General features: G+C 37.7%; 3 protein-coding genes across 4 annotated transcripts in view; all 3 read right to left on the reverse strand.

Annotated features, from left to right (window-relative positions):
- Window positions 1-1,625, reverse strand: part of LOC127959107 (helicase with zinc finger domain 2) — a 32,048-nt gene extending 30,423 nt beyond the window's left edge. Inside the window, exon 1 of one of the 2 annotated variants that reach the window (XM_052558103.1) lies at window positions 1,462-1,624. The gene's annotated coding sequence lies outside the window, so the exon portion shown is untranslated. Of the gene's footprint in view, window positions 1-1,461 lie in introns of both variants that reach the window. The other variant, XM_052558104.1, reaches the window with a different exon arrangement.
- A 1,592-nt stretch (window positions 1,626-3,217) lies between these two features.
- Window positions 3,218-12,514, reverse strand: LOC127959110 (stathmin-3-like). Its single transcript, XM_052558106.1, has 6 exons — window positions 11,962-12,514; window positions 10,737-10,847; window positions 9,430-9,525; window positions 9,148-9,326; window positions 8,119-8,310; window positions 3,218-5,218 (listed from the first exon to the last, which is right to left on the reverse strand). The coding sequence occupies exons 2-6, from the start codon at window positions 10,753-10,755 to the stop codon at window positions 5,159-5,161; spliced, it is 546 nt and encodes a 181-aa protein (XP_052414066.1). The 5' UTR covers window positions 10,756-10,847; window positions 11,962-12,514; the 3' UTR covers window positions 3,218-5,158.
- Window positions 12,515-12,663: 149 nt separating this feature from the next.
- LOC127959109 (ADP-ribosylation factor-related protein 1) lies at window positions 12,664-15,401 on the reverse strand. The gene is made up of 7 exons (XM_052558105.1): window positions 15,056-15,401; window positions 14,617-14,704; window positions 14,451-14,533; window positions 14,278-14,359; window positions 13,998-14,068; window positions 13,761-13,861; window positions 12,664-12,899 (listed from the first exon to the last, which is right to left on the reverse strand). The coding sequence occupies exons 1-7, from the start codon at window positions 15,146-15,148 to the stop codon at window positions 12,812-12,814; spliced, it is 606 nt and encodes a 201-aa protein (XP_052414065.1). The 5' UTR covers window positions 15,149-15,401; the 3' UTR covers window positions 12,664-12,811.
- Window positions 15,402-15,638: the final 237 nt, after the last annotated feature.

The raw sequence follows: 15,638 nt of genomic DNA on the forward strand, positions 1-15,638 counted from the left end.
GTACAATAGTGCAACGCGAGGAACAGTATTGAGAACTGCTTCGTTAGAACATTGGTTTTGAAACTTCTGAATTCATTAGAATCGTTAGAAGACAGAATCGCGATTCATGCATGAACAGATTTTTACGTGCACCACTAGTTTCCTCTTCCTCTTCTCTAAAGCAGCAGAAAATGGCCTCGCCTCTTTGTTGCGTGTTTCCAGGGGGCGGGGTTTATCTGGGTTTGTGATGTAATGGACCCGGGAAGAAGCTTGTTTGAGTCCCTTACCAGCTGTTTTTGTAGGCATTAAACTGCCAGAATTTTAAAAAGATGATATTTCCATTTCCATTGAATTTTCAGCACTTCTAACTTTTGCAGATATTGTTTATTCTCAAACAGCAACACTAACGTTAAAAAAGTGACATCGCAATCAACCATCCCTTTAATTTGATTACATTTGGATTTGGATACATGTTTAGATATGATCAATGGCTACTTTTTATATTTATCTGTTTTTTTGTTCAATTGTTTTGTTGATTGTTGCTTGAAACATTGATTTAAAGTGTCATTTATTGCATTATTATTTCAGTCAACCCTATATTACCCCAAACTACATATAAAAGCTTGATCAGATCTACTTAATCCTTTGTTACTCATAAATGCGTGAACTCATGATCTCTATCAGATATTTCTGTGAGTTTGCCTCTCTTCAATCCCTCCTCTCTTCCTACTCGCTCCCTTCAATAGATGTTTCCTATTATTGTTTGGGTGTGAGTGATCTCATCTTCTCTCTTACTCCTGCCCTCCCTTTCTTTCCCCTTGTGTTTCTCCCTCCTCCCAACACTTCCCTTTCAAATAAAGTGACACTCTGCCCTCTATGTGTATGACACTGTCCCCTTTAAGTGCTGTTAGAAGTTAATTAATTAATTCAGAATTTCGACACTTCTCGACAAAGCGGTTTAATAAAGGATGTTTTGATCTCGTGAATTTGAAAATTGTACTATACCAATATTTTTTCATTGGCTGTTGAAGTTTATATGGAATTACTACATGACACACTGGTCATGTAATACACATGTAATACTACAAATACTGTATAAGTGCAGTTATGACACAATAAGCACAATGCACATAACTATTTTAGTTAAGAATGAGTTATAATTAATTATAATATAGTAATTTCAGTTCAGCATCTCTTAAATGAACACTTCACTCAAAAGAGATGATTTACGTTCATGCTCAGTATGACTACTTTCATCTGTGTAACACAAAATGCAATGCTTATCAGAATGAGAGACCTTTTACTATATGGAAAACTGTATAAGCAGTGACTGAAGCTGTCAGCTTTGAATTCCACGGATGATTACAAAATGTAATTACCTTTTTTTTAAAATATAGATTCATTAACTACTTTCTATTAAATAATAAACTATTCAAAAAAGTGTCAAGTAACATGAATTAGTAATGCACAGCGTTATCGTACCTTCATATTTTCCTTCCCATCCTAACGGTTTTCTGATGGGTCATGATCTTCCTGTAACACTGAATGATTCGGCCGCTCTCAGAGTCATGTGCATCAAGAGCTGTTTTTGTAGAGATGTTGCTGCGTGGATAAGTCACTCCCTTCCTAGAATTAAAGGATAACTTTCGTTTTCCAGCACAGTGTGCTTGTACAGCTTTCAGTTTCAATACTGATGAAAACCACAGAAGGCAAACATAAGGGGGTTTAAGCCCACCCTTTTACTAAATCAGAAAAAAAAACATCCCTTAAAGGGTTAATTCACCCAAAAATTAAAATTAGTCTGCGTTTTACTCTCCCCAGAGGCATCCTAGGGTGAGTAAAATGCAGCCTAATTTTAATTTTTGGGTGAAATAGCCCTTTAATTTTCCTATTAGACTTTCTATATCTACACCAATTTAAGCATACATCAGTTATGTACTTGCTATATGTTTTCACTATCATAAGACAACACTATGTTTGCATACAACATGCATTTTCTTTTAAACCAATAATGAACAAATTAGTAATGTTTTCCCCATTGCACAAGCTTAAATTTTTTCCTGAAATAATTAAGAATGGAACTTATACTGAACATTCTTTATCCTGTATTATAATGTTTCTTTTAACAAGAAAGTTACAATCTTATAAGGAAAAAACGGATGCACACTCTTATTAAATGAGACATTGTTATGAGGAGATTACCTGTTTAATTTTTAACGTGGAATCACTGATCAATGATAACATTTAAATGAAAAAAATATTGTTTCCATTGTTGGGGTCCTTTAAAAGGATACTGAGTAATACTGGCATAAGATGTGATGGATGTGCCAACATATACTTGCTATTAATCCTAACAACCAAATTTGAAATTAATTTCAATTCAACAAATGCACAATATCATTATATTGAAACTAACTTGGATTTTATATTGGTTGGTAAATAAAACTATAACACCAGAAGATAAATTTAGATCAATGCTGGGCATTGTTTAAGAAAACAAAAAAAGTCCTATTACACATGAAACCCAAACATGCCTGAGGTGACCACAGACTGGAATGGTACACAAACTATCAAACAAATCAGGTGGATGAAACTACTTTAATTGTACCTTGAGGACGGACATCACGAGTATATGGAGGGTAAATATTTATTCTACCACCTGACCACTCCCTTTCCGTGCCATTTTATGTAAAGTTATGAAAAACAAAACTGGTTTAGATCATGGCTATATGTGCCATTGTCCTGCCTCTGACTTTAGGAACCAGAAAAGTCATAATTGTGAGTACTTTTAAATGTTTTTTAAATCTATAAGGACCCTGGTGATACACACACATAATAGCAGCAATATTTTAGCAAACAAAACAGCTTCAATTCAGTTTATCTCAGATGGCCAGAGTTAGTAAAAAAACAAAACAAAAAACATGAACACAAAAACACCCTCATTTTACGCCGCTTCAATGACTGATTAAGCAGTCTTATCAGCAGCAATACAGACATAGTATTTTAGAAACTATACTCAGAAACTACTGCATCAGTCATTTCCATATTCAATACCTAATCAGAAACTTAGACACGAAACGAAAAAAATAGCAAGAGACAGAAACTTTACAGATCTTCAGGAGACACTAAATTGCTATAAACTGTGATAAACAACTTAGAAATTCTGATGTGCTGCCAACATAAATAATCTCTTGAATGCGTTCTTAGTTTCCCTCCATTGCAAAAATGACAGAGACCCTTTCTTACGAACTTGTTATGCTTTAATCTTATTTTAAATGGTTTTCAGTAATCAGTTAGCAGCATATAGCTTAGACATTTCTCTTTCAGGTCACTGAAAAACAAACCCACAAATCTGAGTCAGTGGCCCTTGAAATTAATCTAAACTCTCATGTGAATGAATCTTATCCTATAAAGTGCAGCGTGAATGTGGATACAGCCAAGGTTTTTGTTAGATTTGACAAGTTTGTGAGATTCAGACCTGCTAGATAAAAGCCTAGACCAGACTAAATGACCAGATTTTACCATTCCTGGTTACAAATAAGGTATGTTTTGACAGTTTCATGCTGGTTTTAGCTTAACCACTCATGTAAGCTGGGGCCTGTACCATGACGGTAGCTGAATGAATTCAGAGTTACAGGATTAGTTTTGAGTTGACAAAACCAAACCTCTCCAATCCGGCTTTGTTAATACCATGATGCTGTTCATCAACTTACTTTGTCAACTCAGGCTTTGATCCTGAGTTTGTGGAGCGCGTGCACATGAATGTGTGACATCACTGGCAAACAGCCAATCACGAGCCTTGCAACACAAACCAAGTTTGATTTATTTCTCGCGAGAGACCCAGCGAGAAAATATATAGTTATAGAGACTCAAACATGTAAAGTCAGATTTTTTATTTTTTAAATAGTGCAATCTTTTGATAATATAGCTTATTTATATTACATGATCTGTATACATTCATATTTATTTAAAATAACTGTTAAACTAAAATTGCTTGTGTGTAAAATATAAATAATAATAATATATAAATCATAAAATGACTCCGTAATTACCATTAAAGCCGGTCTTCTTCTATTTTATTTTATTTTTGCATTAGTGACCTTTAATTTGGAGCAAGATAAACTGGGGGAGTGACTTTGTTTCAGACATGTGTCACTTCTCTCACTTCTGATTGGTCCAACTTCAGTTTGAGGTCTCTAACCCAGAACATAACCTGCCCCGGAGCAGGTTAGCCATGGAGTATAAGTTACTATGGCAATGAATGCCGCTGAAAACTAAACCACTTACGTGGTATCTAAAACCCAGGATTGGTGCAAACTAACCTGAAACTTACCTGGCTAGCCAGCTAATCCAGATTCATGGTACAGGCCCCTGGTCTATTGGCAACAATAACCCTTTTAATCAGCTTGTGTTGAGTAACATACCACTAATACCAATCTATAAACAAGTCTTTAAGCTGGTCCAAGTTGTTTTTTTTTTTCAGCAGGCAGATACATTTCATGATCAAAAGTATGTGAACCCCTTTTTACAATAAATGCGTTTGGCTAGTCAGATAACTCCAAATCTTAATGCTACTCCATAAAGTGGCAGTCAAGAGATTGTTCAACAGCTTTGGACGATTTTTTTCAGTTTCAGAAATTCTAAGTACTTGTTATAGGGTTTGGCTCAGGACTGGAGCCTAAGCAACATTCCAACTTCTCTCAGGTTTTAGTCATACTTTTTAATAAAAAATTGGTTTTAGGGATAGGGAAAAGACTTCTTGTTCTAGGATCAACAGAAGATGTTGATCCAGGAACACCACACAAGTCAAAGTCCATCAAGAAATGTGAAAGATTTTGACTGGCCTTCACAAAGTCCAGACCGGAATACCTTTGGGATGAACTGGAATAATGACTCCCGGAAGAACTAGACATTTTATGAAGAACAAACTGCCTGTTAATGCCCATGCATTGGAAATTAAACAATCAACAAGCATGTGTGGGTGTGGTGTTTGGGTGCTCACATACTTTTGTCCACACAAGTGTATGTGGGATGCTGTTATATGCTCAGACATTTATTGGAAAGGAAAACCGATAAGGTGAGTATGATATGACCTCTTAAGACTGTGGCCAGAGAATGAGATATTATCCAAATGCAGCCGTGATTGGACGTCTCACAGCTCTGGCGTCAAAGAGTGTCCTTAGCCAGAGAGCTCAGTGTGAAGTTCCTTATTCTTACGGACTTCTGCAGCATGAAGCTCCTAACAAAGAAAAGAGACACAGCATAATAAACCAGGTGTTATAAGCCAGTTACTTCAGAAAAACAGCATGCAATAGGAACTGTGGAAAGTTAAAAGCTTGTGAAGCTGCTACCACCGATCTGGACGAACTCACAGAGACCGTAACCTCATATATCAGTTTCTGTGAGGATATGTGTATTCCTACAAAGACTCAACTAATTTACAATAATGACAAACCGTGGTTCACTGCAAAACTCAGACAGCTCCGTCAGGCCAAAGAAGATGCTTACGTGAAGGGGGACAATGTCTTGTATAAACAGGCTAAATACACATTGGAAAAGGAGATCAAAGTGGCAAAGAGGAATTATTCTGAAAAAATAAGGACTCAGTTCACTTCCAACGACTCTGCATCAGTGTGGAAAAGTCTAAAGAAGATCACCAATTACAAGACACCACCCCCCAGCACTGTAGAGAATCAACGACTGGCAGACGATCTGAACGAGTTTTACTGCAGGTTTGAAAGAACACCCATCACCAGCCCCAAATGCCTCTCCAAACAACCGTTCACACCATTAACAGCTCCTGCAACCCATCCTGAACACCTCTCCAATCAAGCACTCTCACCATTCACACCTCCTGCATCCCCCCTCTCAGGTGGGGCACCTGCAATTCAGATCAGCGAGGATGCGGTGCGCCAGGTCTTCCGGAAGCAGAAAAGGAAAAAAGCACCAGGCCCAGATTGTGTTACACCAGCCTGTCTAAAATCCTGTGCTGACCAGCTGGCCCCCATCTTCACACAGATCTTCAACAGATCGCTGGAGCTGTGCGAAGTCCCTTCATGCTTCAAACGTTCCACCATCATCCCCATCCCTAAGAAACCCCTAATTACAGGACTAAATGACTACAGGCCTGTGGCTCTAACGTCTGTAGTCATGAAGTCATTTGAAAAACTGGTGCTGGGCCACCTGAAGGACATCACTGGGCCCTTGCTGGACCCTCTTCAGTTTGCCTACAGAGCAAACAGGTCTGTGGACGATGCAGTAAACATTGGACTGCATTATGTTCTGCAACACCTAGACAGACCGTGGACTTATGTGAGGATCCTGTTTGTGGACTTCAGCTCGGCCTTCAACACGATCATCCCAAACCTCCTCCTGCCCAAACTAAATCAGCTCTCTGTGCCCACCTCCATCTGTCAGTGGATCAACAGCTTCCTGACAGACAGGCAGCAGCTAGTGAGGTTGGGAAAATACATATCCAGCACCCGTACAATCAGCACCGGAGCTCCCCAGGGCTGCGTTCTCTCCCCACTGCTCTTCTCCCTGTACACTAATGATTGCACGTCTAAGGACCCCTCTGTCAAGCTCCTGAAGTTTGCAGATGACACCACACTCATCGGCCTCATTCAGGACGGTGACGAGTCTGCTTACAGACAGGAGGTAAAAGAGCTGGCTGTCTGGTGCAGTCTCAACAACCTGGAGCTTAACACCCTCAAAACAGTGGAGATGATCGTGGACTTCAGGAGAGACCCCTCTGCACTCCCCCCACTCACCATCATGAACAGCACTGTGACTGCAGTGGAGTCATTCAGGTTCCTGGGCACCACCATCTCTCAGGACCTGAAGTGGGACATTCACATTGACTCCACTGTGAAAAAGGCCCAGCAGAGGTTCCTTCGCCAGCTGGGGAAGTTTAACCTGCCACAGGAGCTGCTGAAACAGTTCTACTCCACCATAATCGAATCCATCCTCTGCACTTCAGTAACTGTCTGGTTCAGCTCAGCTTCTAAATCTGACCTCATAAGGCTACAGAGGGTAGTCCGGACTGCTGAGCGAATCATCGGTTCAACTCTCCCATCGATTCAAGAACTGTACTTATCCAGAGTGAGAAAAAGGGCTGTCAAAATCACTCTGCACCCCTCACATCCAGCACACTCCCTCTTTGAACTGTGTCCATCTGGTCGACGCTACAGAGCACTGAGCACTAGAACGACCAGACACAGGACCAGTTTCTTCCCTCAGGCAATCCATCTTATGAACAGCTGATAATAACGGCGAACACACTACACTTTATATTTATATACACACACACTTTATTTATCTAACACACATACTTAGTATACACTTACATTTTGCACATAATATATATGTACATACATAACTGCATTTTGTAATATACCTGCCTACAATTGTCATTTGTATATTGTCATTCACTATCTACTTATTTGTATTTTTTATTCTTTTATTATGTGTTTTATGTTCTGTCGCTGTCATTCTGTTGTACTGTGGAGCTTCTGTCATGAAAACAAATTCCTCGTATGTGTAAACATACCTGGCAATAAAGCTCATTCTGATTCTGATTCTGATTATTCAAACATGTAAAACATGCTATGGTAATTTGTTTGATTCCTAGGTAATGCATGAACTGATAAGATATACACTTTATATGCAATGTCAAACATAAACACCTTTGGTCTACGACACACTGTACTATTATTTTAGACACCAGTTATTACCCATTTAGGACAGTGTACAGTTTGGAGAGTCGAATGTTTAAATATTTTATATTATTTTTTTATGATGTAAATGCATCTTGACTTAAGAATCTTTTAGACATTTGCACGGCAAAACAAACACAAGAAACTGAGGAGGAAGTCACTTTTTTTAGTGTGTTCATTTTATTTTTGACAAATGATTTAAAAAGTCAAACAGTGAGAGGCACCATGGTGCTATGGTAATTGGTTTGATTCCTAGGTAATGCATGAACTGATAAGATATATACTTTATATGCAATGTCAGTTGCTTGGGATTAAAGCATCAGCCAAATGCAAACAATGTAAAATGGATTTAGATCTAAATGAGAACTTCAAAAATTTTGAGGAGGCACTTTAAATGGAATGTTGGACAACCGGACAGACTCACCTTCTCTCTCAGACGCTGTTTGAGAGCATTAAGACGGGCCATGCGGTTTTCTTGAATCAGCTCCATTTTGTGGTGGAGTTTCTCCTCGGTCATCTTGCTGTAGTTGTTGTTGACCTCCTGGGCCTTGGTGAGCACCTCTTTCTCACGCTCCCGTTTATCCGCCAACTGCTTCAGCACCTGCTTCTCCTGAGACTACAGAAAGAGATGCAGTAAGGTGTGACGGTGAAGTCCTCTGACAATTAAAAAGCGCAGAGGAGAGAAGCCAGAAACTGAGAAGTCATAAAAACAGCAATGGACATATAAAAAGAGGACAGTGTTGCTATCAAACGGAGTACCGCCATGAGTACTGAGTAACTGATTACCATATTCATATCCAATGGTATCCACATGCTTCATGGTAAAATCTTTTAAAAATAAAGGTTCCATAGAGACACAATTTTGGGTTCCTCAAACAACCTTTCAGTGAATTTCCTAAAAAAACAAACCCTTTCTCTTAGTTTGAAGGACACTATCTAATACTCCAGAGAACCTTCTTCCACTCCCAAGAACCTTTAGTGCAGTGAAATGGTTCTACACTCTTAAAAATAACGGTTCGAAAAGAACGTTTTCATAAAGATGCCATCTTTGCTTCCCCAAAGAACCATTTTAATGACAGTTATTGAAAGAACCATTTATTTATCAGTGAGCACAACATTTGAACAATTATAAATAATGTTTTGTGCAATGGAAACCATTGATGCCAATAAATAACCTTTATGTTTAGAGTGTTAAGATTCTCAATTACTCATGTGCTTGTGGGAATTTTCATGAATGCATCTCGACAGATAAATGCATCCGCAAAACAATTAAAATATTATTCAAGTATGCTGGGATGTGTTGCTCAAGAAACATCCTGTTGACAAATTCTACTAGAAATAGAAGGAAGCGTCCAAAAAACAAGGTAAAACTGGATGCTTATGTGCAGTGCTCCACAGAAAGAACTCAACATATGAAATAATAAAGCAATATTTAATGGTGTCATCATCTTACCTTCCGTCTCTCCTCGGCGGCCTCCAGCCTCTTCTGAAGTTCCCCCAGGGAAGGCTCCTTCTTCTGGGGAGGCAGTGCCAGAGTCTGGGGTCTCTCTGGAGACAGGTCAGTTGGACTCTTCAAGATGACCTCAAATGCTTGGCCAGAAGCTCGCTTATCCAGCGACTTCACCTCCATATCTGTGGAGGAAAGATGATGAGGACAAAGACTTTGAGATGCATAAACTTTAACCTAAATATTCTGGCAATAGGGCCTTCAATCATTGGCTGTTGAAGCTCCTACCTTCAAACTGACCGAAGATGTTGGGATGTGGCTGGGAATACAAACAGGAACAGAGGAGAGACAACACTGACATCTCTCTCAGCTTCTCAGAGTAGGCTGCCAGAGACAGAGAGAAATATTGTTTGAATACAGTAAAAATGGCAATAAATCAGTGATGCATATGCATGCGGTGAACTAACCAGAACTTAACATGCAATGGGTAAAGTGCAGACACCTTTTCATAAAATCTGCAGAAACCCTGTAACAGTTCAGTAGATGTTTCAAAATGTCTACCGAAAACAACAACAAAATAAGTTAATTATTGGAAATGTGCTGTTACTGGGTTTGTAATACAGCAATATCTTACAGAATTAGATGTAGAGGCATTTCCCTGAACTGACCAGTATTGCTTCATGAAATATCTTATAAGGGATGCATGAATGCAAGCATGTTACTGGGCTGCATTTGGCATCAAACCCCACCCAAAATCTGATTCATGCATTATTAATCCAGTTATCACAGCACAAGACATGACCGCCAAATAATGCACTGTGTGATCTTGTGTGAATCTGAGTGAAGTGTCATAATGATCACTTAGTAAAGCAACATCATACCACTCCTCAATAAGATGCATGATTATATTGAGGAATCACAAATCACCAGCACAAAGCAAATGCATGCATGCAAAAGGGAATGTGTTCATGACAGGAACTATTGGTGTTTGTGAGCATTGGAGCCCGTTTATTTATTACCCATGAGCTCAACAAAAAGGTGACTTTGCAAGAAAGCTGTGTTAGCAATGATAATTCAAATCTTGCTTTGTCTGCTGGACATTAAAGCAGAGCACACACTATAATGTGCACAACTTACGGTTGTTATTTTTTAGAAGATTTACAGCTATTTCAGATGCAAAACAATGCAAACTAATTTCACCAATGATTCAGACAGTATGTGTTTGAATGGGATCCAGACAGTCACATCTACAATATTGCGTCACATTTTGCAGCACTGCTACCCTCCAAATGAACCGTGTTTTTTTTTTATAGCCCAACATCTGCAGTGTTGAGCATCAGCACACTCCAATGCACAATAACAGTCCTGTTCAGACAGAAACCCCCTGTACTGAAAGGATCTATTCATTAATGACATTAATATCCCTTAGATAGCATAGAGCATGCATGCTTGACAAAGGACATGTTCACCAGTGCCAATGTCACGCTAAAAGACGTGATTCTGCAGCAGGTCATTCAATCTCATGCAATAACTCGTGCTAAAATCTCCCTAGTGTCTCAGCTTCATTTCTAAACATAGATTATTCTGGGTTTTACCTGAAACTGTGCTGTCCATGGTGCTGCTGGAGGACGACGGATGGATGGATGGATGCTGAGCGGAGAGATGAACGGAGTGAAGCACTGAAGGAGTGACGCACAGTCAGTGGTCTGTATTATCAGGGGAGGAATGATGGAAGGGAGGCGGACGAGAGATGAAGAAAAATGGCATCGCTGACAAAACCAGCAATTTTGTCGAATCAAAAAAAAAAGTACAATAAAGTGATACAGTGCTGTTGTCTTGGAAACTAGAGCTATTTTTATTGTTCAAACAACCTTCAAAAAGTAATGTGTATATCTGAGCATAATACTAAAAATAACCAAAACACCAGTTTAAATCATTTGGGCTGAGAAAGTTATTGCAGCTTGCATTTGTTTGCTTGCTTTGATAGTTTGTTATGTAATATATTCTAATCTAATGCTTGTACATTTTGGGCTGCTGTATCTGGTAAATATTTCTAGATATTGTTGTGTATTTAAAAAAGAAAAAGTATTGTACATTTTTGGGCCGGTCGACCAAAGATGTATTAGGTTCAGTTGTATGACTTTTGATTGCTTATTCATTGCTTATTATCAGCTATTGACCAGAAACTGACACTTAAATACATCAGACTGCTGGGAGGAAATGTAGGGGATCAAGATTAATTTAAGATGAAATATAGAAAATCATCACATGCAACAAATTTGCTTACTAGTCCAAACTAGGCACTCATCAGTGTAACAAAAAATTACATAAAAAAAAAAAGAATTAAGAATAACTTAAAAAAACTCCAAAGTCTAGGACATATATCTGACAAAATATAATATAATATAAAATACATTATATGAATAAGTCTGATATTTTTCATCAGGCAAAGATTAACTTCAAATAAAAAAATAAATAATAATAATAAATTCAAAGTGGGATGTTTTCATCTTGCAAAAATGAATCAAAAAAGAAAAAAAACGTAAGTAGTGGGTTTCATCTGACAAAGATAAATAAAAAAAAAACGTTAAAAAATAAGTTTAAAAGAGAAGAAAAATAATTGTAAAAAAATGCATTGGGGTGAAAAGCAATAACAAATTAGTTCAAGATAAATACTCTAAAATTAAATTTTAAATGTATCTTGATTTTTTCAGTAAAAATATATAACATTCAAAACGACAAAAAGTAATCCCTAAAGTGCCAGAGCCATTATTCCGGTTCCTTTCCAGATTCACTGATGTACTATTACGCAAGTCTTACATTATTCATGCTTCTGCTGAAGGCTTGCGTGTGAAGAGAAGCTGGATTGAGTCTGCTGTCCTAAAACAACTGCACAGGGGAACAGCTGCTTGTTTAGATCCTCTCTCAAACACTCGTATATCACGCACTGAACAGTGTTAGAGATCTGGACAAATAAATATGCCCAATAGTAATAGTGACTTCTGCCTTAAACACCACAGAACAGTTGATTAAACACACAACATTGTGTCTCTAAACTAAGAATGTTTGGTCCCTGCATTCAGAGGAGAGAGAGATTATATTGATTATCTTTGACACACACATACACATATAATATTCTGCAGGTTGAAAGTGTCTGAGATCAATAACATTCATTACATGAGCAGTGCTTATCGATTCACTGCTGCCTTCATGCAAAATACATTCAGCTTAGGCAAAAGTAAATCAAAAAATCCCCGTCCTGACAAGATAAGACACTTACTGGATTTGTAAAGTTGAGAAAACATATGTTGTGCAAATTAAACTGAGACACAAGGGCTTTCTTTTCCATCTCTGCTCTTCATTATAGAATTGGTGATTGATTAAGAAACAGGGTTTTGATTGGTTGGGTCTTAAAACAACGTTTCCCGAAATGCCATCTTCATTCGGTTTAGAAATGATTGATTTAATCTGAAGCTGATTTTAGCAGAGGACATCAAAACTAATCAGGAAACAAAACTAGTGTCAGTTTAGCACAGTAATGTATATTTACAATGTCTGCAGCATCAACCAAATATTATATCATAACTTACATGTGGTATGATAACTGCATCCACTCTCTGAATTTACAGAAAACACACACACACACACACACACACACAACGGAGCCGCTCTATGTGATGTCTTTCTGTCTGGGAGGCCGGTGAATGTTTCGGATCACACATTTGACCATCCATTCAATGCCGTCGTTCACTCCCTGCCTGTAAAACACAACCACGCAGAAAACACCCAGCATATTTAGTCTTAAACACCAGCAATATTTACCAAAATATACACTAATGGCTAAAAGCTTAAAACTCTCTTCTGCGCACCAATGCTGCATTTGTTAGATTGAAAACTACAGTAAAAATAGTGAAATATTATTAGAATGTGAAACAGCAGTTTTCTATGTGAATATCTGTTAAAATATAATTTATTTCTGTGATGCTCCGCTGTATTTTCAGCATCATTCCTCCAGTCTTCAGTATCACATGATCTTCAGAAATCATGAAAATATGATGATTTACTGCTCAAGACACATTTCTGATTATTATCAATGTTGAAAACTGTTAATATTTTCATGGAAATACATTAATCCAACTAAATATCACATAAACAAGTTTAAATACATATACATATATATATATATAAAAACAATTGTAAACACTGTACTTAAAACCTTTATATATAATGCATTATAAAAGCAGCTTTAATGCATTAGTTATGTCTTGCAATGCTTATTAGCTCAAGCACATGAATGATTGTAACCACAGTTAAAATGCATTATAATACACTCTTACATCTTTAGAAAGTATATAATGCATTAAAAACATGACACGTCTTTTATTTAAATGCTATTTTCATGTATTTCATCTTTGGTTACATCTATTAATGAAATGATATGATGCATTACAATGTTTATTATGAATAGCTTTATAATGCATTATACATTAAGTGCCACCAAACACTCGTCAGTGAGAGTTGTTGTTTTTTTTCTGTGCATTTCTCAACTTCCCCGTCATGTTTTTTTGGGAGTGCTCGAGCGCACTGAATAATGCATGAGTGAAACGAGGCAGACGTACCCTGATAAAGCACTGCAGGGCTGCACCAGACAGTCTCTTTTACCGATTTTTGGAGCACAGTCGCTGAAAACCGTCTTGATGTCAGGCACAGACAGACAGTTCTGACGAACACAAGACCAGCAGCGCAGTCGTTACAACTCAATGTGGAAATGAAGGAGCACAGCGCCACCTACAGACCACCGGGAGATCACAGAGGATGGATTGAGCTTCTGAGATCGCTAAGTTTTAGGTTCTTACCTCGACGTCCTGTTTGTTGGCCAGCACGAGAAGAGGAACTCCTTCCAAAACTTCACTGCTGATCATCTTCTCTGTATGATGGGAGCATAAACTTATTTCACATTAGCCACTGACTCAAGCCTGATCAATGCTACAATCCATTTTATTTTAAATGACTGTGTCCTAAAACAAGACAATAATAAGGAATGTATTTGATATATTTTCCAGTGTTCTAGAGCACCACTTATCAAAAGGGTGATTGTACAGAATTGCATTGATCCCTCGTTGCAGAAAAACTCACCGAAAGCGTTCTTTGACTCGTTCAATCGCTCCTCATCGGTGGAGTCGATGACGTAGATGACACCATGAGATTCTGCATAGTACTGAAACCAATATAAGTTCACAAACAAGATGCAATGACCATTCAATGTGCCAAACGCAAACCAAACCCAGATCCCAATGACAGCAGGTCACCTTATCCCATAAAGACTGGAGTTCTTCTTGTCCTCCAAGATCCCAAAACATCAGACGAGCTTTTCCCAAATCAATGGTGCCAACTGAAACAGATACGAGACACATGGATTAAACCACTCTCACACTTCTATTAATGTAATTCGGGTTTACAGCATGCATCACTCACTGTTCAGACCGACTGTAGTCGTGATCTTCGAAAGGTTCATGCCCTTGTAGTTTCTGCTGAATTTGGTTTTTGTTTGTTCCAGAAATGTCTGCAATATTCAATATAAATAATAAAGCACACACACACAAACGAGTCAAAAGGAAAGTAGTGAGATATCAACATAAAAACCTCACTTTATGCATCATATTTAGTGTAGAATATAAATGAGTTGCATTCACACACTTAAACAGAAACAGAAGTCAAACCGAGTATGATAACCTTATCTAACTAGTGAGCATTTTTAGTGAGCAGCCTAGCTAGACAAGATTTTTGAGCATCGTGAAGCTAAAAAAAGATACTAATTCAGAAAGCCTTTTATTGAAAAAATTTATCAACGGTTTAAATAAAGTAAATGCGAAGGAGGCGTTAACTATTTTATTTTTTTATTATGGTAACTTACGGTTTTTCCCGCATTGTCCAGACCCAGGATCAGGATGCAGTACTCGTCCTTTTGAAATACATATTTGTAGAGACCCGATAATAAAGTGTACATCCTCAAAATCAGACTATTGAGCAGTTCATATCACAAACACAACACTGTGTACAGTTAGCTTAGCTTAGCTTAGCTTCAGAGTTCTGAACAAACGTAAACAGTCGTGAGCTCTTCAGGAAATTACGATAATAACACAACACGTTGGTTTATAAAACAACACCTAAATCAGTAATCAGATGTGATTCTCGAGAATACTAAATCCAGTGTTGGCAGCGTGAATAAAAAAAAAAAATAGTAATAATAACCCCGCCCCCCCGTTTTGGTGCATTGTGGGAAATGTAGTTCATTTTTTGTTCGGCGGCAAAGTAAAACATGATTTTTATTCATTATTGTGAATTTTACACTGTTCAGGTTTTCTTCTTTAATACAAGAAAAATATTTTTTAAATGTTATATACATTTTGTTTTCTGAGTTTAACTCTAATATTAATATGTGACCTGTGTTTATAAAAAAAAATAATTAAAAGACCTGAAAAATTTTATTTATTTTA

The sequence above is a fragment of the Carassius gibelio genome, chromosome B6, assembly GCF_023724105.1.
Source record: "Carassius gibelio isolate Cgi1373 ecotype wild population from Czech Republic chromosome B6, carGib1.2-hapl.c, whole genome shotgun sequence".
Taxonomy (NCBI): Eukaryota; Metazoa; Chordata; class Actinopteri; order Cypriniformes; family Cyprinidae; genus Carassius; species Carassius gibelio.